The sequence below is a fragment of the Piliocolobus tephrosceles genome, chromosome 16 (assembly GCF_002776525.5).
Source record: "Piliocolobus tephrosceles isolate RC106 chromosome 16, ASM277652v3, whole genome shotgun sequence".
Taxonomy (NCBI): domain Eukaryota; kingdom Metazoa; phylum Chordata; class Mammalia; order Primates; family Cercopithecidae; genus Piliocolobus; species Piliocolobus tephrosceles.
Window position 1 is genome coordinate 19,866,190 of NC_045449.1, and position 24,194 is coordinate 19,890,383.

The following is a 24,194-nucleotide window of genomic DNA, read 5'->3' on the forward strand; positions in this document are numbered from 1 at the left end:
ATAATCCAACATGTTTTAGTAGTTTTTGTTGTTTTGTTATGCATTCCATATGTAGTGTCAATATGTGTATCAGTTATTTTTTGGTATATAACAAAATGCAGTGTTTCAAAACAACATCTATTTTGTTCACAATCTGCAGTTTTAGGCAAGGCTCAGTGGGGCCAGCTCACTTTTTCTTTACTTGACATCAGCTGAGGCAACTTAAAGCTGAGAACTAGAATCGTCTAAAGCCTTGTTCATTCACCTGTGCAGCATTTGAAGCTGGCTTTTGGCTGGGACGTTAGTTAGAGAAGTCAGCTCGAACACCTACCTACATGAGGATTCACGGTGTGGTTTGGGCTTTCTCACAGCATGTTGGCTGCATTTTAAGGACAAGTGTCCCTAGAGAGAAAGAGTCAAGTAGAAGCTGTATGACTTTTTGTAACCCCACCTTAGAAGTCACCCAGCAGTTCTGTCACATTGTGTTCACAAGAAACCGGTTGTCAATGCCAGCATGTATTCAGGAGAGGGAATGTCATGGGAGAAGTGGCAAGCAATTTGTAGATGTTTTAAAACCACTGCTTCACTTACCTTTATAAAATAAAAAGAATCATAATTATTTCCTCTAAAGGAAAGCAGTTCTTTCCAACTCAGCACCACTGAAACTTCCGTGCAATTTTTTGTTGTCATTGTTTAATGTGCTCCCTTATTTTGTGTAAAGTAACAATAAATTACAAGACTGTATGACTGAATTAAGCCATTTTTCTTCAGAAAAATGGTATGGATCATGACATTGAACTTTTATACTGGGAGATGTGATTGCTTCTTAATTCCAAGTATCATTACTCTTTGAAATGTAACTCAAATTAGCATAAGACATTTGCAGTTCAGCAAAAGGCTTATGGTATTGGAATCCATTTTTTTTCAAGATTTATTCATTAGAGTCTTATTTTCAGAGTCTTATTATGGGAGCCATTTATTGACTCAGGCCCAAATAATTCAATATGATGCCCTTAAAACTTCATTACAAATTATGGAGAATGATAGTGGGTTACAGGAATAAGAGACTTTGTGCTAACGGGGTGACTTAGAGCCATTTTAAGGAGGACAGCCATGAAACAATCATAGGAAAACAGAAGTCTAAGATCAAGTCCAAATGTTGTGTGGCAAAGAGGATGAAAGTAAAGGACAAATTTTTGTGAATTCTGATTTTAACTTTGTTTTTAATTTTCTGAGTAATCCAAGGGTCTGTATTTTATGACTCTACAACAGTATAGGTAACATTTTATTGCAACTGAATTTATTTAAAACATTATTAGTTTTATGTTAGACCATTCTCAGTCTACCTTCTTCATTACAAAACTATATTGTTTTACTCATGCAGGTTGACCTTATAGAAGCACAGGAAACTGCACCTTCACGATGTCTACATCTGGATGCAGAGAATGAAGTTCTTCAACTTCAACAGACATTATTCTCTATGAAAGCAATAAAAATGCAATGTGAAACACTACAGAAGAGTAAGAAGCAGCTGAAACAAGAAGTAGTAAACCTCAAAAGTTATATGGAGAGAAATATGTTAGCACATGCTGAAGCTGAACAGCATAAATGGTTGATTGAAGAAAAAGCAAGGAATGAGATAGCAGAAAAAGTAAACAAAGCCATTCTCACCTTGCAGGTTGGTTTATTTATCTGTAACGTGCTTTCATTCATTTCACTGCAAATTTTATTTTGGATATATACATCATACATGTTTTCTCTGCTTTCCTGACAGCAATTTGTTTGGTAGACTTCTAGAAGGAAGGTGGTATTTGTTTCTCCATTTAAATATTTTCATTTCCTTCATTCTTATAACTAAATTGGTCTTCCATAATAATAATTATCACTAGAAAATCATTTGATTACTAAGGCCAGTTGGCATAATACAAGACTAATAGAAAAAGTAAAAAAAAAGAAAAATTGTGATTTAGAAATTATACCATACCGTTGAACTGCTTTTAAGTTACATTGTTCCACTTTTAAAATGTAAACTTGATTCTGTCATTCTTTGGAGAATTGTTCTACAATTCAGATTCAGTTATTAATGCAGTTGGTACTGATAATATGTTAAGCTTGAGCTTCTTTCTTTCTTCACATTGTTCTTAAAATTGTTCTCTGAATCACATACTTAAAATCGTTCTCAGAATCACTGACTCCAAACAAAAGGAAACAAATACACAGTAATTATTCAGGTTATAATTCCTTTTAAAATGTTCCCTTTTAATTTATTTTAGAAACAAGCAGCAGCATCTGAAGAACAGTTAGCACAGTTAAGGGAGGATAATACTACAGTAAAAACTCAGATGGAACTCACAATCAAAGATCTGGAATCTGAAATCTCCAGAATAAAAACTTCGCAAGCCAACTTTAATAAAACTGAATTGGAAAGATATAAGGTACTCTACCTAGAAGAAGTAAAAGTTAGATTATCCTTGTCAAATGAACTGAATAGGTAAGTCAACACACGAAATCATAGAAAATAAGTTAAGCTCATTAATTTGCCTTCAAAAGCATAACTTTTAGTGAAACAGATTCAGGAGATTTGTGGGAAGTGAAAGCTAACTAGATTATACAATTTTGGAAAATTGTAAATTATAAATAGTAAATAAGCTTAACCTTTAAGTAAAATTGAAAATAGTAAATGAATGTAACCTTTAACATCTTAGTCCAGGACAGTTCATGTCTCTCCAGCTTTTGGTTTTACGTGATTTCCCCCCACCCCTTAATATTCTTACATAGTTAACCTGATCTATTAGGGTTTCAGCTAAGTATTTGTGAAGCTTCATAATTTAGACAGTGACACCATTATAAAAATTGTTGGTCCGTATTCCCTGTATTTGAAATATTAATGAATTTAATTTTTGGAAGATGACAGCTGAAAACCGAAAGGGTCAAGTACGACTACTCTGGGCACATTCTGGCGTTCAGTAAATTCACTTTGCTTGATTGTGATCATTAGAGGGTGCCTTGAGAGAAGTGTTCTGTATAGTTTTTCCACTCCACATAAAGGCACACTTGTGAAGTAGAGAATGATTAACATAGGGTTGAAGGGAAGTATAACTTACTAAGTGATAAAAAATAGTACCTTGGTCAGCCCGAGGGGGTATGTGGAAGACAGAAAAGGCAAGCCCCACCTCTGGTGCATGGGCCACAGTCTTAGGAGCTGATTGTCCTCGATGCTGCTTTAGTTCTGTTTGATTTCAGCAGTCTTATTCTCCCCTAGGAAAAGTTGCCCTGAATGATTCCTCAGTGCCAAATGCTCAATTTTTTTCCAGATAATGGTTGAAAAGTACAAGGGCGGTGAAAACAATTGTTTGAAAATGTCTTTGAGAGATAGTGTTTTAGAAAATCTCTGTTTTACTAAATACAAGTATTTCTAGCTTGTATTTTTACTTTTACTTTTTTAATTGTATATATTTAAGGAGTACAGCGTGATGTTTTGATATATTTGTATGCAATGAAATGGTTATTTTGTCAAGCTAATTGATATCTTCATCATTTCACATAGTTACCCTTGGAATACAAGTAATTCTAATGGCATCTTAAGAATCTTATAAGTAGAGTCATTCCAGACAGGCACCAAGTGTTAACTGTGAAGCGATACATCATTGATAGTCTTTTCTGTCCCCTCCCTCATTTGAACTACTTGTTTGTTAGAAATCCCGCTAGAAATATATGTACTTCTTTAGAACAATGTTAAAACTATAATTGGATACAGTAGGCATGCTGTAACACATTTTCAGAGTTAAAGCATGGCTTATGGTATATTCTATTTACTCTTATGGCAACTTTTAGAACAATTGAAGTCATTTAGGAATCATTTAGGAAAAAATGAAATAAGAAGCATTTGTCTTTTGCAATCTTCATAGAGCTAATAAGAAGATAGCAGAGGTCAGTGCACAACTTACTGTGGAGAAAGAGCTGACCAGATCTCCATTCGCTGCTTGTAGTACAAGGCCCATCCTAGAGCCACCTTTTGCTGGAAATCTTAATTATAGTGAATATCTCAACAGAAAACATATTCCAAGAAACAAGAAGTCTGCTCTTGAGAGCATAGAGAGGTTCTTGTTGAAGGTTCGTTATCTTTTTTCCTTTGGTGTTCACATTTCTGATCTAATTCTTGTATGTTATTTGGTGAAATACTCAGTTACTTAATTGTCTTGTGTATGGTCAAGTAAAGGTAATAATTATCTGTGTTAATAAAGAGAGGAGAAAGAAATTTTACAGTTATTTTTAAGTCCCTGGAGCTCTCATTCATAAGAGATTACTCCTTTGTTAACTTTATTCAATAAATGTAACCAAACTGACACATTTTAAATTTCTTTAAAAACTACAATTAAGTTAGATTTTAACCAAAGGTATACTTTGATGTGCTTTGTCTTACTAACTGATTTTAGTTTGTCTGGGGTTCACTTTTCTTTTTTTTTTGAGACGGAGTCTTGCTCTGTCCCCCAGGCTGGAGTGCAGTGGACGGATCTCAGCTCACTGCAAGCTCCGCCTCCCGGGTTTACGCCATTCTCCTGCCTCAGCCTCCTGAGTAGCTGGGACTACAGACACCCGCCACTTCGCCCGGCTATTTTTTTGTATTTTTTAGTAGAGACGGGATTTCACCGTGTTAGCCAGGATGGTTTCGATCTCCTGACCTCGTGATCCGCCCGTCTCGGCCTCCCAAAGTGCTGGGACTACAGGCTTGAGCCACTGCGCCCAGCCTGAGGTTCACTTTTAAAAGGTTTAGTGTGCCTGGGGTCACTTATAAAGTTTTTCTGCATCATCTCAGATTTTCTACCCCTCATCATATGTGAATGATTGGTGTCCGAACACTAACCACACATGGATGTTTATTATTTAAAAGGATCCAAGGTGAATACTGTTGTATGTTATATAAACCTGCAACACTTGATTAATCTGTTCTTTTTTTTTTTTTTTTTTTTTTTTAAAAAAAAGACATTTATTCAGCGTCACGATCAGACTATTACATTTAGCAATCAACAGCATGGGTGCAAAAAAAAAAATCTACATTAAAACCCTTTGTTGGAATGCTTTACACTTTCCACAGAACAGAAACTAAAATAACCTGTTATACAATTAGTCACAAATACAGTCCTCGAGTTTTTTGCCCATACACATGAGTATTTGTCTAAAACATGTCTTCTTTGTAGCAGCTAGGCCCTGCCACCACTGTGCTTGGCTGAGTTCACAAATCTGTTGTAACCTGTAGCTTCCCTGTCACTTCTCTGGCTCTCCTCTCCTGCTAAGCTTTGTTTCCTAATTAAAATCTTCTGCCACTGCCATAGCTACTGCTGCTGCTGGAACCGCCATAGATTAATCTGTTCTTTAAGTTAAAAGTTTTGTGATTTTTCTTACATGAGTACATCTGGTTATAAAAATTTGTATAAAAATTGCTATTGCACTTACAGCGTTTTAATCCCAATTTTAGTAAAATGTGTCTATTGTTATGCGGTTGTACAGTGGTTTTGAAATGCTTAAATGAAACAACTATTTGAATTTTTAAAGTAAAGCTCGCATAAGTTAGGTCTCTCTACCTGGCCATAACTGGAGTGATTGATGACTAAGGTGGCAATGATATCTAGAGTCCTTCAATAGCAAATGTGACCAAACAGAATCAATTCTATTCTTAATACCCCAAATTCCATGTAAAGCTGCATATGTACGTCTCCCCTGGACATGTAACAGGAACCTTTTAGTTCAACCATGTGGTTTCACTCAGAGTAAGAGTCTATTTCTGGGGATTTCAAAATGGATCCAAGAATGACAAGCTGTATCAACTATAGAGTTGGTAAGAAAAAAAAAAAAAAAAAAAACAAAACCTAGTTTAGCTATGCTTGACCCAGATTAAGGTATTTGTCTAACACTGGTCCATTTTTCAACTGGGGGAAAACTACAAAAGCTGGGCACAGTGGCACACACCTGTAGTCCCAGCTACTCCTGAGGCTGAGGCAGAAAGATCACTTGAGCCCAGGAGTTCAAGGCTGCATTGTGCAATAATCATTGCACAGATTATTCCTGTGAGTAGCTACAGCACCGCAGCACTCCAGACTGGGCAACATAGCAAGATTTTATCTCTTAAAAAATTACAAAATCCAGTAAGCATTTGTTTGAACAAAAATAAATAGTTTTCTTTGTGTATATTGTTGTTTTTAAAATTTTTAATCGGTCCACATTTGCTTATAGTTTTGATGTTTTTATGGTCTCTTTAATGCACAGAAAAGTAGCACAGGCCCACATGGAATGAGCCTCAACCTTGTTGTGTTTATCTGGCTATTTCGTGTCCTAACAAATCACAGAAGAGCAAATCTAAGGTTTCTTAGACAGCATTGTGGCCAAATAGCTTAAAAGAGAATGCATTAAATGATTGTTTTAATACATAGATTACAAGAGCCCAGCTAGCTCATATTTTTAATCATATTGTTTGCTTAGGTTTCATGTTTCTGAAAAAAAATGAGATGATCAGCGTCCAAATGCCTCAGTCACGAAATTGTACCACTGGGTACTAATGGAAAATGAATGTTACATATGTCTGTAAACGGTTAAGCAAGATGCAAATATAACGTTCTCATTAGTACTATGAAGCCCCAAAATTTGAGACAAGTCTCAGTTAATTTAGAAAGTTTATTTTGCCAAGGTTGAAGACACGCACCCATGACACAACCTCAGGAAGTCCTGATGACATGTGCCCAAGGTGGTTGGGGCAGAGCTTGGTTTGATACATTTTAGGGACACTCATATATCGATCAATATATAGAAGAAGCACATTGGTTCACTCTGGAAAGACAGGACAACTTGAAGCAAAAGGAGGAAGACTGGAAGTGGGGAGGGGGCTTCCAGGTCACAGATAGGTGAGAGACAAACAGTTGCACTCTGTTGAGTTTCTGATTAGCCTTTCCAAAGGAGACAGTCAGATCTGCATTTATCTCTGCGAGCAGAGAGGTAACTTTGAATAGAATGGGAGGCAGGTTTGCCCTGAGCAGTTTCCATCCTGAGTTTTCCTTTTAGCTTTTGGGGGCCCAAGATATTTTCTTTTCACAATACTTACCAGAAAAACAAGGTAATGTATTATTTTACAAGATGGTGCTGGGTGGCAGAGCAAGACTCCATGTCGTGGGCAGGTGGGGGTTGGGAAAAAAAAAGCAGATGTGATGCAAGGGAAGAATTTTGAAGAACTATTTTTAAAAATTTTTTGTTGTTTTTAGTATTTCTAGATGAGTTTTTAGTATTTCTAGATAAGTAGAAAATTTGTTTTTTAGTATTTCTAGATAAGTAGAAAATTTGTTTGTTTTAAAGTTAATGTAGTAGTTCCAAGGCATACCTAGTTTCCTTGTGGGGCATTTGTTTGCCCAATCATGTTAGACTTACTAAAAGAGATTAAAAAGCATGATTGTATCAATATATGAGTGCTGGTTGCGGTGGCTCACGCCTGTAATCCCAGCACTTTGGGAGGCCGAGGTGGGTGTATCACTTGAGGTCAGGAATTCAAGATCAGCCTGGACAACATGGTGAAACCCCGTCTCTACTAAAAATACAAAAATTAGCCTGGCGTGGTGGCGGGACCCTATAATTCCAGCTACTCAGAAGGCTGAGGCAGGAGAATCATTTGAACCCAGGAGGCAGAAGTTTCAATGAGCTAAGATTGTGCCACTGCACTGCAGCCCAGGTGGCAGCAAGACTGTGTCTCAAAAAAAAAAAAAAAAAAGCATATCTCCATAATCACACTTTGGAAGAATTCTTATGTAACTGTTGTCTACAGAATTTTTAGAGTTACAGAAAGAAGGTGCCTTCTAGAGTTACTAGGAATTTAAGTATTTCCTATAGGAAAACATCAGCTACTACAAGGAGGAGGTGGTAACTGTCTTGTTTTTCTAAGACCAGCGGAGCGGGCGCAAAAGAACCAGCGGGTAGGCAAGTGTAACAGCAAAACTGCACGTTTATTTTGGTAACCTAAGGTGTGCGGGAGAAGTCTGTCGGCCTCCGGGGAAGGAGGCCAGCAGAGTCCCCCCGTGGGGCTCTCGGACGGACTTCCCACAGTCCCGACATCCCGACAGGAGTGGGGCTGCAAGAAGGCCGCGTGGCTCAATGGCAGAGAGCGGCTTTTCTAGGAGTGGGAGGGCAATAGGTGGGGCATGGGCGTGTCAGGGGCGTTCCACAGGTGCGACCAGGTAAATCTTGGTCTCTTCAGATTGACGTCACCTGGCGCATGCCCAGTTGGTCTGCACCTTCCCGGGCGCTGGCGGCCTTTTCGCTCGCGCGGGAAGAGTTGGGAGGGGGGGATGAAGAACCCGGAAGTGCACCATCTTGCCTCCGTTCGTCCAAACAGTCCAACCTTTTATTGATAATAGTGATAAAGGGGCGCCGTGGTCTGTCTGGCTACTTCCTGCTGTTAAGGGGCGTCGTTAAGGTCAGGGCCCATGGTTGGTATTTGGACGCACGGATGAAAAATAAAATAAGGCACAGTATTAGTATAGGAATGAGGAATGGAAGCATTTGTTGGAATATGGGCAAAACCCAGAAGGATAGTCCTGGCAAGGTTGGGGAGTATGAGATAGTTAAGAAAATTTAGTAAGTTTGAGGCGAGTGGGGGAAAGCCAAACTGATTTCCACTGATTGCTTTCGGTAGGGGCCCTTTTTAGTTGGGAATGAGGAATGAGTGTGCAAAGTACTTGTTGGCCAGGCAGCAATTAAGGATTGGAGTTTTTCGTGGAGTGGATGGCTTTCCACTTACTCCTACTACAGAGATATTGGATGGAAGGCTAGGTCCAGAGAAGGACGGCAAAACAGAATAGGTAGCCTCACTGTTGATTAAAAAAGTAATTGTCTTACCCGCTACCAGGAGAGTTACCCGCGGCTCGGCGAGGGTGATGGGGGTCCCCGAGTCTCGGCACCTTCAGTTGTCATCCAGATGTAGGAGCTGCAAGGAGCTCCCAGGATCCTGGGAAAGGGGGTCACGTAGAGGCGCGGCACCTGTTCTCAGGGTGGGGCAATCAGACTTCCAGTTTCCTCCCTGCTGGCAAGCAGGGCAGGGGGTTGCTGGTGGACGAGGGTTAGGACATTCACTGGCCTAATGTCCCGATGCCTTGCACTTATAGCAAGGCCGCGTTGGGACTCGGGGACCTTGCGGACACCTGTTGGCATAGTGTCCTGCCTTGCCGCACTTATAGCAGGCAGGCTCCTTTCGTGGCCTTGGAGTCTGTGGGGTATGTGCTCTCTGGTCTGGGGTTATGACTGGGCTGTAAAGCCGCTGCTAGGAGCTGTAACTTCTGTTCAAGGCAAGCCTGCCGTCTCCTCTCTGGAGCTATAGACCTTAAAGGCTAATTTAACTAGGTCTTGTATTGGTGTCTGAGGACCATCCTCTACCTTTTGAAGTTTTTTACGAATGTCAGGAGCTGATTGAGAAATGAAATAAGACGCCAAAATGGTGGAAAGATCGGCCAATGAAAAAGGGACATGTACTCTGACTACCCCCTCCGCCCCAGCCACCTCTCGCAAAGGTGCTAACACTGTAGGAGGGTGTGGGCAGAGATAGGGGACTCAAGACAGCCAGTTGGGGGCCCCGAAGGAGGCACGGACCGAGTGGATTACTAGTAGATGAGGAGGAGGAAGGAGGAGTCTGGATGGGGGGAGGAGGAGGAGTCTGGGCAGGAAGGGAGGGGGTGGGGAGAGCGGGGAGAGAAGGAGTATAGGGACGAGAGCCTAAGGCCTAAAAGCCTTGTATGTAAATTAATTTCGGACCACTTGCCTAGCTGCTGGCAGAAATTGCTGAGTTCGATCACGCCACAGTGGAAAGGAAAATTAACCGCTTCCTCCTAAGTTCTTGTTCAAGCTGTAAGGTTTTTAAATTGGCTAGGAGGCACCCTAAGGGGGTGCTCTTTGGAAATTTGGACTGGGGGTTTCCCATTTGTTTCCTCTTTACCGACACACAATGGACACAATGGAAATGGAAGTGGATCTCTGCCTGGCTTCAAAGCGTCCTTTGGAACCAGCAGAGACAGACTGGAGGCTCTTGAAGCCAAAGTGGAGGGTACCTTCAGGCGGACGTCTCCGTCCTGCAAGGCTCTCCGAAGCCACGTGGTGGCTTCCAAGCCACTTGGTGGCTCAAAATGGACCTCGGACCTGCGCAGGATTTTGGCCGAGGGTGGTAAAGAGGAAACAAGGGCACTTACCCCAGAGAGGCCGTGAGAGTGAGCGAAGTGGGTCTCAGGTCCTGGTCCGTCCACGGCGTGGAAGGAGGAGGAGGAAGCTCCCCAGACCCTGGGGGCCCTGAGGAGGGGTCTCCTCCCGGGTTCGGCACCATCTGTCTTGTTTTTCTAAGACCAGCGGAGCGGGCGCAAAAGAACCAGCGGGTAGGCAAGTGTAACAGCAAAACTGCACGTTTATTTTGGTAACCTAAGGTGTGCGGGAGAAGTCTGTCGGCCTCCGGGGAAGGAGGCCGGCAGAGTCCCCCCGTGGGGCTCTCGGACGGACTTCCCACAGTCCCGACATCCCGACAGGAGTGGGGCTGCAAGAAGGCCGCGTGGCTCAATGGCGGAGAGCGGCTTTTCTAGGAGTGGGAGGGCAATAGGTGGGGCATGGGCGTGTCAGGGGCGTTCCGCAGGTGCGACCAGGTAAATCTTGGTCTCTTCAGATTGACGTCACCTGGCGCATGCCCAGTTGGTCTGCACCTTCCCGGGCGCTGGCTGCCTTTTCGCTCGCGCGGGAAGAGTTGGGAGGGGGGGATGAAGAACCCGGAAGTGCACCATCTTGCCTCCGTTCGTCCAAACAGTAACATACCACCGAAACTGACATTTACAAAACAAGGTTAGGCGGAGAGGGGTGGGTTTCTGGGTGGGACATTACAAAACAAAGGATATTTAGAAATTTTTAGCTATGATTTTCAAAAGCAAAATGTTAAAAAATAGCACTAATATTGGATCTGTTTATCCATCTCCTTCATTTGCAAGATTTTAACACTTTGGACTATTCCTACTGTGAAGTGCTATCATCCTCAGCATTTTCTCTAACCTCAAGAAAAATGGTTATAATTTTGTATGAAACCACACACCAGAGAAATAATTTATTATAACTGGTCGTTGAAACAAGCTGTCTCTACATTCATGACATTTAGCGTTTATTGCATCTCTCACCCCATTATATGAAGTCTAGAGTCTGACCGTTCCCAGACCAAACTGAGAGTCGGGCTGCTATTTCTCATGGCCCAGTAATGAGATACAGATAAACTGGGGAGGAAGAGAGGTTCTATTTTCTGCAACTGGTTACAGGGAAGGCCTGGAAATTATTACCATACCAACTCAAAATTACTAAGTTTTCCAAAGCTTGTATACCTTCTAAGCTATATACCTACATGTAAGTGTGTATTCGTCTATAGATATAAGTGATTCACTTCTTTTAATCTATAACTAAAGTGTAAGTCCTGAAGACCTTCCTCTGGAGCTTCAGTAAATTTATTTATTCTAAATGGGTCCAGGTTCCGGGATGATTACCCTTATCTTGTCTCCTGTTAAATCATGGCAGTTCCATTAGACCCCCCGTAAACTTGTTTGTGGAGGCCTGGGGAGTTTCTTCAGATCCCCAATACAACTTGTTTAATACTAAACAGGTCCTGGTAAGAATTCCTTCATTATTTTGTCATGCTTTAAGGCCCAGGAAAGGCTTCGGCAAGACTCTTGGTGGGCTTTTGTCACATTCCAGCCTGTGTAAGGGCACTGGCTCTTTCAGCTTTTAGTATTTAACTTAACTATTCAGTGAGTGCCAAAGCAGTTGTTATGGAGGCCTGCGTTAGTGAGACCTGGCCTGCCACATAGCCTTGCCACTTAACACCATTGTAGTGATAACAGATTGCTCTGCATGTGTTTTACAAATTTTTACTTATAGTTTTCACATTCTGGATTAACCCTGGGATCCTTTGTCCTATATATCAGAAGTACTTTTTATAGTTTTATTGGCTCCTTATTTTCCAGCCTCTAATCTCAAGTATAATTTAGCAGTAGCCTGTCAATAAGTTATTGCTGAAGAGTGAACTTTGTATTTATTGGACTTTGCCATTGGTACTGATTTCACTATATTTCTTTAAAAAAAAATCTTCCTTCTAACTCCTCCCCTCTTTAAAGTGGAGGTAGTCATTACAATGTGTAGTAAGATTAGAAAGTCAAGGAAGAAGAAACTATTTCTATAAGTGTTATACAGTCATCTTGTTCAGGCTGTGGTGGATAGGCAGCAAATGGTGCTCCTCGTTCCCTTCTGAGTTCAGCACACTGGAGTCAGATGGACATCAACACACTAGCTCTATCACAGACTCATGATAACTAATGGGAGGATGTGGCTCAGATGTGCAGCCACAGTATTTTATCCCAGATCAGGCACTAACCCACAGAGTTTTAAGTGGAGAAAACAAATGCTTGACACCCATCGCAGGTGCATGCTGCTTACTGCAGAGATGACAGCAGACCTGAACTCATGTCACTGTGGACAGACACATCTTTTGAAAGAGACCCTGAGCCAAGCAAGCACACTATGTGCTTTGCCCAAATTCACCCATTAGGTAGATCTGATATCCTCTCAATAGGAAGCTGTAAGTACAGAGAGTCTAAGCCCTCACTTGAAACCTGAGGCCAGAGAAATGAAGCTTCTCCTATCATTTTTGGCTGGATTTAAGTGATAATTGAAATTAAGTCCATGTCTTGTACCAATTAATAATGAGAAGTTGGACAGACGTATACTAGATGGTAAAGAGAAATCTGTTTTGTGTTTTCAGTTTTTCTATAACTCACAACATGGATAATTGCCTTGTTGATTGATTTTCATAAACCAAGTCTTATTTGGAGGAGAATGAACAGTTATTTTAAGGAACAGTTTTCTTGATTTCTGGTTGCTCGGTTCCATTAAAGATTTTCTCCTTCAAGTTTTCTGCTCTGCAGTTTGAAAAATGTGTTCTTTATAAATTGAGTGTCTCGATTGGTACTAGCAGAAGTTATGATACTAATTGTTTAAATTTTATTCATAACTTACCTTGGAGAGCTACTTTTTTTGTCTCATGCTTAAACATTAGAGAGCATCACGACAGTTTATAGATGCATTTTCTCTGAGTTTTGTTGTTGTTGTTGTTGTTGTTTTTTAAGGCAAAGTCTCACTCTGTCACCCAGGCTCGAGTGCAGTGGCGCAATCTCTGCTCACTGCAACTTCCGCCTCCTGGGTTCCAGCGATTCTCCTGCCTCAGCCTCCTGAGTGGCTGGGACTACAGGCGTGCACCACCACACCTGACTAATTTTTGTATTTTTAGTAGAGACAGGGTTTCACCATATTGGCCAGGCTGGTCTCGAACTCCTAATCTTGTGGTCCACCCACTTCGGCCTTTCAAAGTGCTGGGATTACAGGCGTGAGCCACCACACCTGGCCTCTCTGAGTTATTTTTTTAAATCTGTATTTCTTTTCCAAATATGAAGGAAGCAGCTAGGGGCATAGAATAACTCTAAGCTCAGTGAAAGATCTGAAGCCACCCACTCCTAGCTTGTAACTAATTGGCTTTCTGACCTCAGGCAAGCAGTCTCTCTGAGCCTGTTTTGTTTCTTATATAAAATTAGGGACTTTGACTAAATCAGTGACATTCATACCTTTAAGTAAAACTCTTTGTTTTTTTTAAAGAATAGAACTTTTTTAAATTGCATGAAACCACTTTATAGAAAGCAGAGGTAGTGCTGTCTGACTAAAGGAAGGATCAGTGCTCTGAAACCGTGACTTTCTTATCCCTTAATCCTTCAGCATCCTCTGTGGAACCTTAGATTTCTGTGGGACATAGCTTGAAAAGGGTCATTTCTAAGAGAATCCTAGTAATTAGCTAAAATATGCTGGTACTTATGTTCTCCCATGTATAATTTTCCCACCTACTTATATTTTTAATGAAAAAGTATAAACATATTTGCAGATGTGCTTGCATTGTTGATGTTGGACTTCTTCCACCGTCTGAGACATAATCCCCACCTGAAGATAAAGAGAAAGGCCATAGAGACAGGAGGAGCAATTTTATTAAAAAGTTTATGTATTTTACTCCATAAGGAGCTAGTGTAGCTTTTGATTTAGTATGTTGTATAAAGTGAAGATTAACAGTTTACTAAGCTTTTTTATATCCTCTGGTGATGTTCAGTTTCTCCTGAGCTATTGCTCTGCACACTACAAAAGCCATCGATGGCCCCCTTGTCTCACTGAATAGGACAGTGATTAATGTCATCAAGACACTTTTCTCTCCTTTTCCCTTCTGTTAGCTGTGCCAGGCACTGTATTAAGTGGTTCAACAGGGGACAACAATTCTGAATTTCTGTGAAGGGAAATATGAGGAAAATGTGTGATTTAATGGCAAAGCAAAAATAAAATGAAAGGACTTTTAAAAAGTCGCTTAACATTTGCCTGTTTTTACTTCTGAAAATAAGTAAAGCCACCCCGGCCTTTAACTGGCCAGGAAAAAAATTGGAACCATCAACACTCAAAACCTAAGCTTTTGGGTTCCCATCCCAGAGGCACTACCTCCCCATGTTCTGGGTCTGTCCTTTTTCCCTCTGCTTTTGCATCTGACCTGGGACCTCTTTCCCAAAGGCAGCTGCCCTCCACTGTCATTTATGTGGTGAAATGTTCAAGGATCAGGGAATGGCTGGAAGAGAATTGATGTAGGGGGAGGCCACTCTGGGGTTGGAAGATAGGCAGTGACTTCTACCATGTACTCTTATTGAAGGGTTTGGAGAGAAAATGACCTTTACTTAAAGTTGTTATACCAAAAGTATTCTCTCTCTACAGAGTTATGATTTCTTCAGTCTTGCCGAGACCAGCTCGGTCGGGGAGACCCTAACCCAGTGGCGCTAGAGGAATTAAAGACACACACACAGAAATATAGAGGTGTGAAGTGGGAAATCAGGGGTCTCACGGCCTTCAGAGCTGAGATCCCGAGCAGAGATTTACCCATGTATTTATTAACAGCAAACCAGTCATTAGCATTGTTTCTATAGATATTAACTAAATTAAATTAACTAAAAGTATCCCTTATGGGAAACAAAGGGATGGGCCGAATTAAAGGAATAGGTTGGGCTAGTTAACTGCAGCAGGAGCGTGTCCTTAAGGCACAGATTGCTCATGCTGCTCTTTGTGACTTAAGAATGCCTTTAAGCGGTTTTCCGCCCTGGGCGGGCCAGGTGTTCCCTGCCCTCATTCCAGTAAACCCACAACCTTCCAGCGTGGGCGTTATGGCCATCATGAACATGTCACAGTGCTGCAGAGATTTTGTTTATGGCCAGTTTTGGGGCCAGTTTAGGGCCAGATTTTGGGGGACTTGTTCCCAACAAGTATAAAAGTAAGCAATTTGTTAAGAAAGATTATTTCATTTTTATGTTAACAAAAGTGAGGTGTTATGAAAATATTTGTGAATGGGGTATAAAGAAATAATAAAATCTATTACATTAGAAATATTTAGCCAGAAGAGCCTTTTGGAGAAAAGATAAAAACATTACAGTAGTAGTGTCTTAATTTGAGTCATGTAAAAATGTACTTTTTATGTAGTGTTTATGAATGACAATATCTAGTGTTCTTTGAAGAAAGGCTTTCTCCTTTATCTGGTGTTGAATTACTACTTTTATATGGCCTGGCTGGTAGTGCTGTTGTCATGTTACTTACTCTATAAAGCCTATCTATAATGTTTTTGTCACAGAAATGTTATGGAAAGGAGTCTCAAAATATTGGTAAACCTGTTAGTAAAAAAAAAGAAAAACTGACTTGACACCTAAAATTTGTAAAGGCATTAGATATCATTATCGCTATCACCGCAAACTATCTCAGACCCTGTTCTGGGCATTTAGTGAGAGAATACCTATTCTATAAAAGGTTTAAATAAGAGCACTCTAGATAGAGACACTGGCAATAAGTTTGAAATATTCCCACAACTTTCATAATTAAGTAGATAACTATAACTTGCCAGATGCTTCAAAAAATGGGTACTAATTTCTGAAAAGAAATCAAAGTTGCAGTTAAATAACTCTATATTGTTTTCCTAGTTTTTAATTCTAGACATTACTGAATCAAAGAAACTAAGATTGAAAACTGGCTCTAACCTATATTCTTGTTTTCATGTAAATTTTCTGAAATCTTTGTGTCTATATGAATAAAGAAATGTTAATCATAATAAATATCATAATATTTTTCCAGTGGAATTTTCACATGGCATCACAACAATACTGCTTTCTTCAAGTATGTATTAAAGATTCTGTGCTGAATTAATAGCAAAGAACATACTTTAATGGAGAGATCATTTTAAGGAACTATTCATTAAAGTGAAAAACTGATTAGACCTTGATAAAAGGCAGAGTTTTGATAAGAATGGGAAAGTAAAGAATCCATTGCAAAATATGACTTGAATTGTTTAACCTCTGTACTAATAAGGGAAAATATCACACTTTTGAAATGATGTAGATCCAACAGACCAATATTAATTGTACTTTTGTGAGATTAATCTAAACAGCATAACACATATATGTTCTCCATTATCTAAACTTAAAATAGGAATTTATGTGATTTTCTTAAATATAAGCATTCTTCAAGTTAGGTCTAGTCTCTAAAAGTATTATTTAAAGGCCATGTTTTGTAATTGATGCTCCTTACCATGATAATGTCTCTTCTTAAACATTATAAATAATATTTGTCTTATTTCAGATGAAGCAGAAGTTGGAAAATGATCTAACTACAGAAGTAACAGGTATGCTACCAAAATTTATGAATTAAATTTGGATTAAGTAATATATGTCTAAAATAAACTGCAAATGACATCTCTTTCCATTCTTGGGCTAATAGATACTACATTAAATATTCTTTCTTATACACATCTGATGAAAGATGTGAAAAATTGAACATGTATAATGAAGAGCATACTTATGCCTCATGAATTCATCATGTTCCATAACTTGAAAAAAAAAATCAAGAAGTCTGGCTCTATACTTCACTTCTACCATCCCTATGGAACTGTCAGCCAGCACACAGAAACTATTCTCAGAAAACAAAGGCATCATCAACTTCTCAGGGTTATGGTAGTGATTTTTAAGGCCAAAACACTCCAGTCTCATCTAGTAACCTAGTCAAGCAGTTACAGTTTATAAACAGTCACTTGAGAGGTAACACTTTAAGTCTCCAGTCGTTTACAGTGTCATTGGTTTACTTTTGCCCTCAGGAAATGTTCCAAAATTCTTAACATGGAATATAAACACCCACGTTCATTTGGTTCTTGTCATGTTACTCAGGCTTATCTCTCACCGCTAACTGTACTCTGCTGCTTTGCTCTAGCATCCAGCCAAACTGGACTGCATAGAACTCCACAGTGGGGGGATCGGTGGTGATATCTGCTTTTTCATTTTTTATTGCATCTATTTGATTCTTCTGTCTTTTCTTCTTTATTAGTCTTGCTAACGGTCTCTCAATTTTGTTGATCTTTTCAAAAAACCAACTCCTGGGTTCATTGATTTTTTGAAGGGTATTTTTGTGTGTGTGTCTCTATCTCCTTCAGTCCTGCTCTGATGTTAGTTGTGTCTTGCCTTCTGCTAGTTTTGAATGTGTTTGCTTTTGCTTCTCTAGTTCTTTTAATTGTGATGTTAGGGTGTCGATTTTAGATCTTTCCTGCTTTCTCTTGTGGGCATTTAGTGCTATAAATTTCCCTCTACACACTGCTTTAAATGTGTCCCAGAGATTCTGGTATATTGTATCTTGGTTCTCATTGGTTTCCAAGAACATCTTTATTTTTGCCTTCATTTTGCTATTTACCCAGTAGTTATTCAGGAGCAGGTTGTTCAGTTTCCATGTAGTTGTGTGGTTTGGAGTGAGTTTCTTAATCCTGAGTTCTAATTTGATTGCACCGTGGTCTTTGAGACAGTTTGTTGTGATTTCTGTTCTTTGACATTTGCAGAGGAGTGCTTTACTTTCAACTATGTGGTCGATTTTGGAATAAGTGTGATGTGGTGCTGAAAAGAATGTATATTCTGTTGATTTGGAGTGGAGAGTTCTTTGATATCTGTTAGGTCCGCTTGGTGAGACCTGAGTTCAGTTCCTGGATATTCTTGTTAACTTTCTGTCTTGTTGATCTGTCTAATGTTGACAGTGGGGTGTTAAAGTCTCCCATTATTATTGTGTGGGAGTCTAAGTCTCTTTGTAGGTCTCTAAGGACTTGCTTTATGAATATGGGTGCTCCTGTGTTGGGTGCATATATATTTAGGATAGTTAGCTCTTCTTGTTGAATTGATCCCTTTACCATTATGTAATGGCCTTCTTTGTCTCTTTTAATCTTTGTTAGTTTAAAGTCTGTTTTATCATAGACTAGGATTGCAACCCCTGCCTTTTTGTTTTCCATTTGCTTGGTAGATCTTCCTCCATCCCTTTATTTGAGCCTATGTGTGTCTCTGCACGTGACATGGGTCTCCTGAATACAGCACACTGATGGGTCTTGACTCTTTATCCAATTTTCCAGTCTGTGTCTTCTAATTGGAGCATTTAGTCCATTTACATTTAAGGTTAATATTGTTATGTATGAATTTCATCTTGTCATTGTGATGTTAGCTAGTTATTTTACCCGTCAGTTGATGCGGTTTCTTCCTAGCATCGATGGTCTTTAAAATTTGGCATGTTATTACCGATTATCTGAAGCCTTCTTCTCTCAACTCGTCAAAGTCATTCTCTGTCCAGCTTTGTTCCATTGCGGGTGAGGAGCTGCGTTCCCATGGAGGAGAAGAGGAACTCTGATTTTTAGAATTTTCAGCTTTTCTGCTCTCTGGTTTCTCCCCATCTTTGTGGTCTTATCTACCTTTAGTCTTTGATGATGGTGATGTACAGATGGGGTTTTGATGTGGATGTCCTTTCTGTTTATTAGTTTGCCTTCTAACAGTCTGGACCCTCAGCTGCAGATCTGTTGGAGCTTGCTGGAGGTCCACTCCAGACCCTGTTTCCCTGGGTATCACCAGCAGAGGCTGCAGAAGAGCAAACATTGCAGAACGGCTAATGTTGCTACCTGATCCTTCCTCTGGAAGCTTCATATCAGAGGGGCAGCCGCCTGTATGAGGTGTCAGTCAGCCCCTGCTGGGAGGTGTCTCCAAGTTAGTCCACTCCAGGGTCAGGGACCCACCTGAGGAGGCAGTCTATCTGTTCTCAGATCTCAAACTCCATGCTGAGAGAACCACTACTCTATTCAAAGCTGTCAGACAGGAATGTTTAAGTCTGCAGAAGTTTCTCCAGCCTTTTGTTCAGCTATGCCCTGCCCCCTGAGGTGGAGTCTACAGAGGCAGGCAGGCCTCCCTGAACTGAAGTGGGCTCTACCCAGTTTGAGCTTCCCGCCACTTTACTGACTCCAGCCTCATTAATGTTGGATGCCCCTCCCCCAGCCTCATTGCTGCCTTGCAGATGGATCTCAGACTGCTGTGCTAGCAGTGAGCTGGGCTTTGTGGGCGTGGGACCCTCCTAGCCAGGCACGGGATATACTCTCCTGGTGTGCCATTTGCTAAGACCATTGGAAAAGCACAGTATTAGTGTGGGAGTGTCCCAATTTTCCAGGTACCGTCTGTCACAGCTTCCCTTGGCTAGGAAAGGGAATTCCCCAACCCCTTGCACTTCCTGGGTGAGGCGATGCCCCGCCCTGCTTTGGCTCACACTCCGTGGGCTGCACACTGTCTGACAAGCCCCGGTGAGCCCCAGTGAGATGAACCCAGCACCTCAGTTGGAAATGCAGAAATCACCCGTGTTCTTCATTGCTCGCATTGGGAGCTGTAGACTGGAGCTGTTCCTATTTGGCCATCTTGGAACCTCCCCAGATTCTTATCTAATAATAACTTATCATTGTAGTCATACATACTTTTCATTCTTATTCACACTGAAAAAACTCTCAACTCTTTTTTACTGACTTACACTTAGTTAACTATGAGATATATAGAATATAATTCTTTGGCCAGGCATGTTGGCTCACATCTGTAGTCCCAGCACTTTGGGAGCCCGAGGCAGGTAGATCACTGGAGCCCAGGAGTTTGAGAGCAGCCTGGGCACCATGACTAACCCTGGCCCTATAAAAAATACAAAAACTTGCCAGGCACAGTGGCTCATGCCTGCAGTCCCAAGTACCTGGGTCTGAGGCAGGAGAATTGCTTAAGCCTGGGAGGACGAGACTGCAGTGACCTGTGATCACACCACGGCACTCCAGCAGAGGTGAAACAGTGAGACCCTATCTTAAAATAACAATAATAACAATAATAATAATAATAATAATAATAATAATAATAATATAATTCTTGCTTTTTCTTTTCAGCTGCTACTGAACCTGAACCATATGTAGCTCCTCCTCTACAATCTGCATACTGGGAAAATCCGAATCGAGATCCAGTGTTGGAAGCAGCAAAAGAATATGCACAGGTTTTATACAGAAACTACATGATCTGAAAGATAAGACAATTTTATTTCTGGGCTGTTGACATGATATTTTGTTTCCCATTAAGTATATGATGTGAACATTTTTACTAAAGGGAAATATTCTGTATTATACATGTCTGATGAAAACTTATATAGTATTTTAAATAATGTTTCTTGGCCTCTTCAGCTGACTTTTAAGTGATTTTGCAAATGAAAACCACTATTATTGCGTTTTACTTATTCGAACCACCCAAATGTTAGCTGTTCAAACAGCCAAATAATCAAGTTGCCATTAACAATTTAGTGGAGTCAACTGATGGCTTATTTGTATTTTATAATTTTTATCTTTATATATAGTGATAGATTTAAGTTTAGATAGACGTCATTTTGGTATACTGGTACTGTGGTCATTGTCAATGTTTGGATGTATTGCAATTGTTATAGTGTAATCAAACTTAGATAATTTTAATTTTAAGCACTGATTTATATAGATCTTTTCCTGTGGAAAAATAAGGTTTGCCTAAGCCTTTTCATTTTTTCTATCTATTGTTTCATTTCTTTATTTGATTAACTTTTGGGAAACAGTCTTAAAATTGCAGAAACTTTCCACATTTTAGGAAAAATAACTTTCCCCCTGTGGGCCATTTGAGAGTAAATTGCTGACATTATGCCATCACATCTGATATCTTCAGTGGGCATTCCCACAAGTCAGGACATTTTATATAACTACTTCATAACCAGAAAGTTAACATCAATACATTTGATCATTTAATTCTCCTTTCCTTTTCAAGTTTTGTTAATTGTCTATAATGTTCTTTGCAGCAAAAGGATCCCATTCAGGTCCATGAATTGCATTTAGTTGTCTTGACTCTTTCAGTCTGAAACAGTTCCTCAGTTTTTCTTTGACCTTTATGACCTTAAATCTTTTGAAGAGTAAAGTCCAATAATACAGAATGTCCCTCCATTGGATTTCTCTGAATTTTTTTATGACAAGATTTAGATGATAATTTTTTGGGGGCAAGAGTATCACAGAAGTTATCTCATGATCTTCTTACTGCATTCTATCAGGTGACCTGCAATTACTATTATTTTTTATTTCCATCTTTTATTATAAGTTCAATGGTGCGCATGCAGGATGTGCAGGTTTGTTACACAGGTAAATATGTGCCATGGTGGTTTGCTGTACAGACCATCCCATCACCTAGATATTAATAATAGTCCAGCATCCATTTGCTATTCTTCATGATGCTCTCCCTTCTCTCACCCACCACCCTACCACATGCCCCTGTGTGTGTTGTTCCCCACCATGTGTCCGTGTGTTCTCATTATTCAGCTCCCACTTACAAGTGAGAGCATGCAGTATTTCATTTTCTATTTCTGTGTTGATTTGCTGAGGATAATGTTCTGCAGCTCCATCCATGTCCCGGCAAAGGACATGTCTCATTCCTTTTCATGGCTGCATAGTATTCCACGGTGTGTATGTTCTACATTTTCTTTATCTAGTCTATCATTGATGGGTATTTAGGTTAATTCCTTGTCTTTGCTATCGTGAATAGTGCTGCAGTGAACATACGTGTGCATGTATCTTTATCCTAGAATTATTTATATTCCTTTGGGTATATACCAAGTAATGGGATTGCTAGGTTAAATGGTATTTCAGGTTCTAGGTCTTTGAGGAATCACTACACCATCTTCCACACTGGTTGAACTAATTTACTCTCTCACCAACAGTGTAAAAGCATTCTTGTTTCTCCATAATCTTGCCAGCATCTTTTTATTTTTTTGAATTATAGTCATTCTGACTGTTGTGAGATGGTGTCTCATGTGGTTTTGATTTGCATTTCTCTGATGATCCGTGATGTTGAGGTTTTTCTGTTTGTTGGTTGCATGTATGCCTTCTTTTGAGAAGTGTCTGTTTGTGTCCTTTGACCACTTTCTAATGGGGTTGAGTTTGTATTTTTTTTCTTGTAAATTTGTTTAAGTTCCTTGTAGATGCTGGATATTAGACCTTTGTCAGATGGATAGAGTGCAGAAATTTTCTCCCATTCTGTAGGTTGTCTGTTTACTCTGTTGATAGGTTCTTAGGCTGTGCAGAAGCAGTTTAGTTTAATTAAATTCCCTTTGTCAATTTTTGCTATTGTTGCAATTGCTTTTGGCATCTTCATCATGAAGTCTTTGCCCTTGCCTGTGTCCTGAATGGCATTGCCTAGGTTTTCTTCCAGGATTTTAATAGTTTTGGGTTGTAGATTTAAGTCTTTAATCCATCTTGAGTTAACTTTTGTATATGGTTTAAGGAAGGGGTCCAGTTTCAATTTTCTGCATATGGCTAGCCAGTTCTCCCAGCACCATTTATTGCTTGCTTTTGTCAAGTTTGTCAAAGAGTCAAAGATCACGTGGTTGTAGGCGTGTCATCTTATTTCTGGGTTCTGTATTGTTCCATTGGTCTATGTGTTGGTTTTTGTACTAGCACCATGCTGTTTTGGTTAACTGTAGTCTTGTAGTATAGCTTGAAGCTGGGTAGTGTGATGCCTCTAGCTTTGTTCTTCTTGCTTAGGATTGTCTTGGCTATTTGGTCTCTTTTTTTGGCTCCATATGAGTTTTAAAATAGCTTTTTTTAGGTCTGTGAAGAGTGTCAATAGTAGTTTAATGGGCCTAGTATTTAATTTACAAATTGCCTTGGGCAGTGTGGTCATTTTCACGATATTGATCCTTTCTGTCTGTGAGCATATACGTTTTTCCACTTCTTTGTGTCATCTCTGATTTCTTTGAATAATGGTTTGTAGTTATCCTTGAAAAGGTCCTTCACTTTTCTTTTAGCTGTATTTCTAGGTATTTTACTCTTCTTGTAGCAATTGTGAATGGGAGTTAATTCAAGATTTTGCTCTCAGCTTGCCTGTTTTTGGTGTATAGGAATGCTAGTGACTTTTGCACATTGCTTTTGTATCCTGAGACTTTGATGAAGTTGCTTATCAGCTTAAGAAGTTTTTGAGCAGAGATGATAGAGTTTTCTAGATATATGATCATGTCATCTGCAAACAAAGATAGTTTGACTTCCTGTCTTCCTATTTGAATAGCATTTCTTTCTTTCTCTTGCCTGATTGACCTGGTGAGAATTTCTAATACTATATTGAATAGGAGTGGTGAGAGAGGGCATCTTTGTCTTCTGTCAGTTTTCCAAGGGAATGGTTTCAGGTTTTCAGGTGTTCAGGCAACAAATAGCATGATGAATAGAATAGTACCTCACATCTCAATGCTAATGTTGAACATAAATGGCCTAAATGCTCCACTTAAAAGATACAGAATGGCATAATGGGTAAGCATTCACCAACCAAGTTGCTGCTGTCTTCAGGAGACTCACCTAACACATAAGGACTCACATAAACTTAAGGCAAAGGGATGGAAAATGACACTGCATCCAAAAGGACACTAAAAGTGAGCAGGAGTAGCTATTCTTATATCAGACAAAACAGACTTAAAGGCAACAGCAGCTGAAAAAGACAGAGGGACATTATATAATGATAAAAGGACTAGTTCAACAGGAAAATATCACAGTCCTAAATATATATGCACCTAACACTATAGATCCCAAATTTATAAAACAATTATTACTAGACCTAAGAAATGAGGTAGTCAGCAGCACAACAATGGTGCGGGATGTTAATACTCCTCTGGCAGCACTAGACAGGTTGCCAAGACAGAAAGTCAACAAAGAAACAACAGACTTAAACTATACCCTAGAACAAATGGACTTAACAGATATT

At 39.8% G+C, this 24,194-nt stretch overlaps 1 protein-coding gene across 2 annotated transcripts in view; it reads left to right on the forward strand.

Moving 5' to 3' along the window:
- The first annotated feature begins 1,369 nt into the window (after positions 1 to 1,369).
- LOC111532253 (putative coiled-coil domain-containing protein 144C) overlaps positions 1,370 to 24,194 on the forward strand; it is a 34,428-nt gene continuing 11,603 nt past the window's right edge. The window contains exons 1-5 of one of the 2 annotated variants that reach the window (XM_026448668.1): positions 1,370 to 1,657; positions 2,253 to 2,470; positions 3,888 to 4,092; positions 16,714 to 16,756; positions 20,333 to 20,436. In XM_026448668.1, the coding sequence (XP_026304453.1) occupies positions 1,460 to 1,657; positions 2,253 to 2,470; positions 3,888 to 4,092; positions 16,714 to 16,756; positions 20,333 to 20,436 (768 nt within the window). In that variant the 5' untranslated portion in view covers positions 1,370 to 1,459. Of the gene's footprint in view, positions 1,658 to 2,252; positions 2,471 to 3,887; positions 4,093 to 16,713; positions 16,757 to 20,332; positions 20,670 to 24,194 lie in introns of those variants that run through there. The other variant, XM_026448667.1, reaches the window with a different exon arrangement.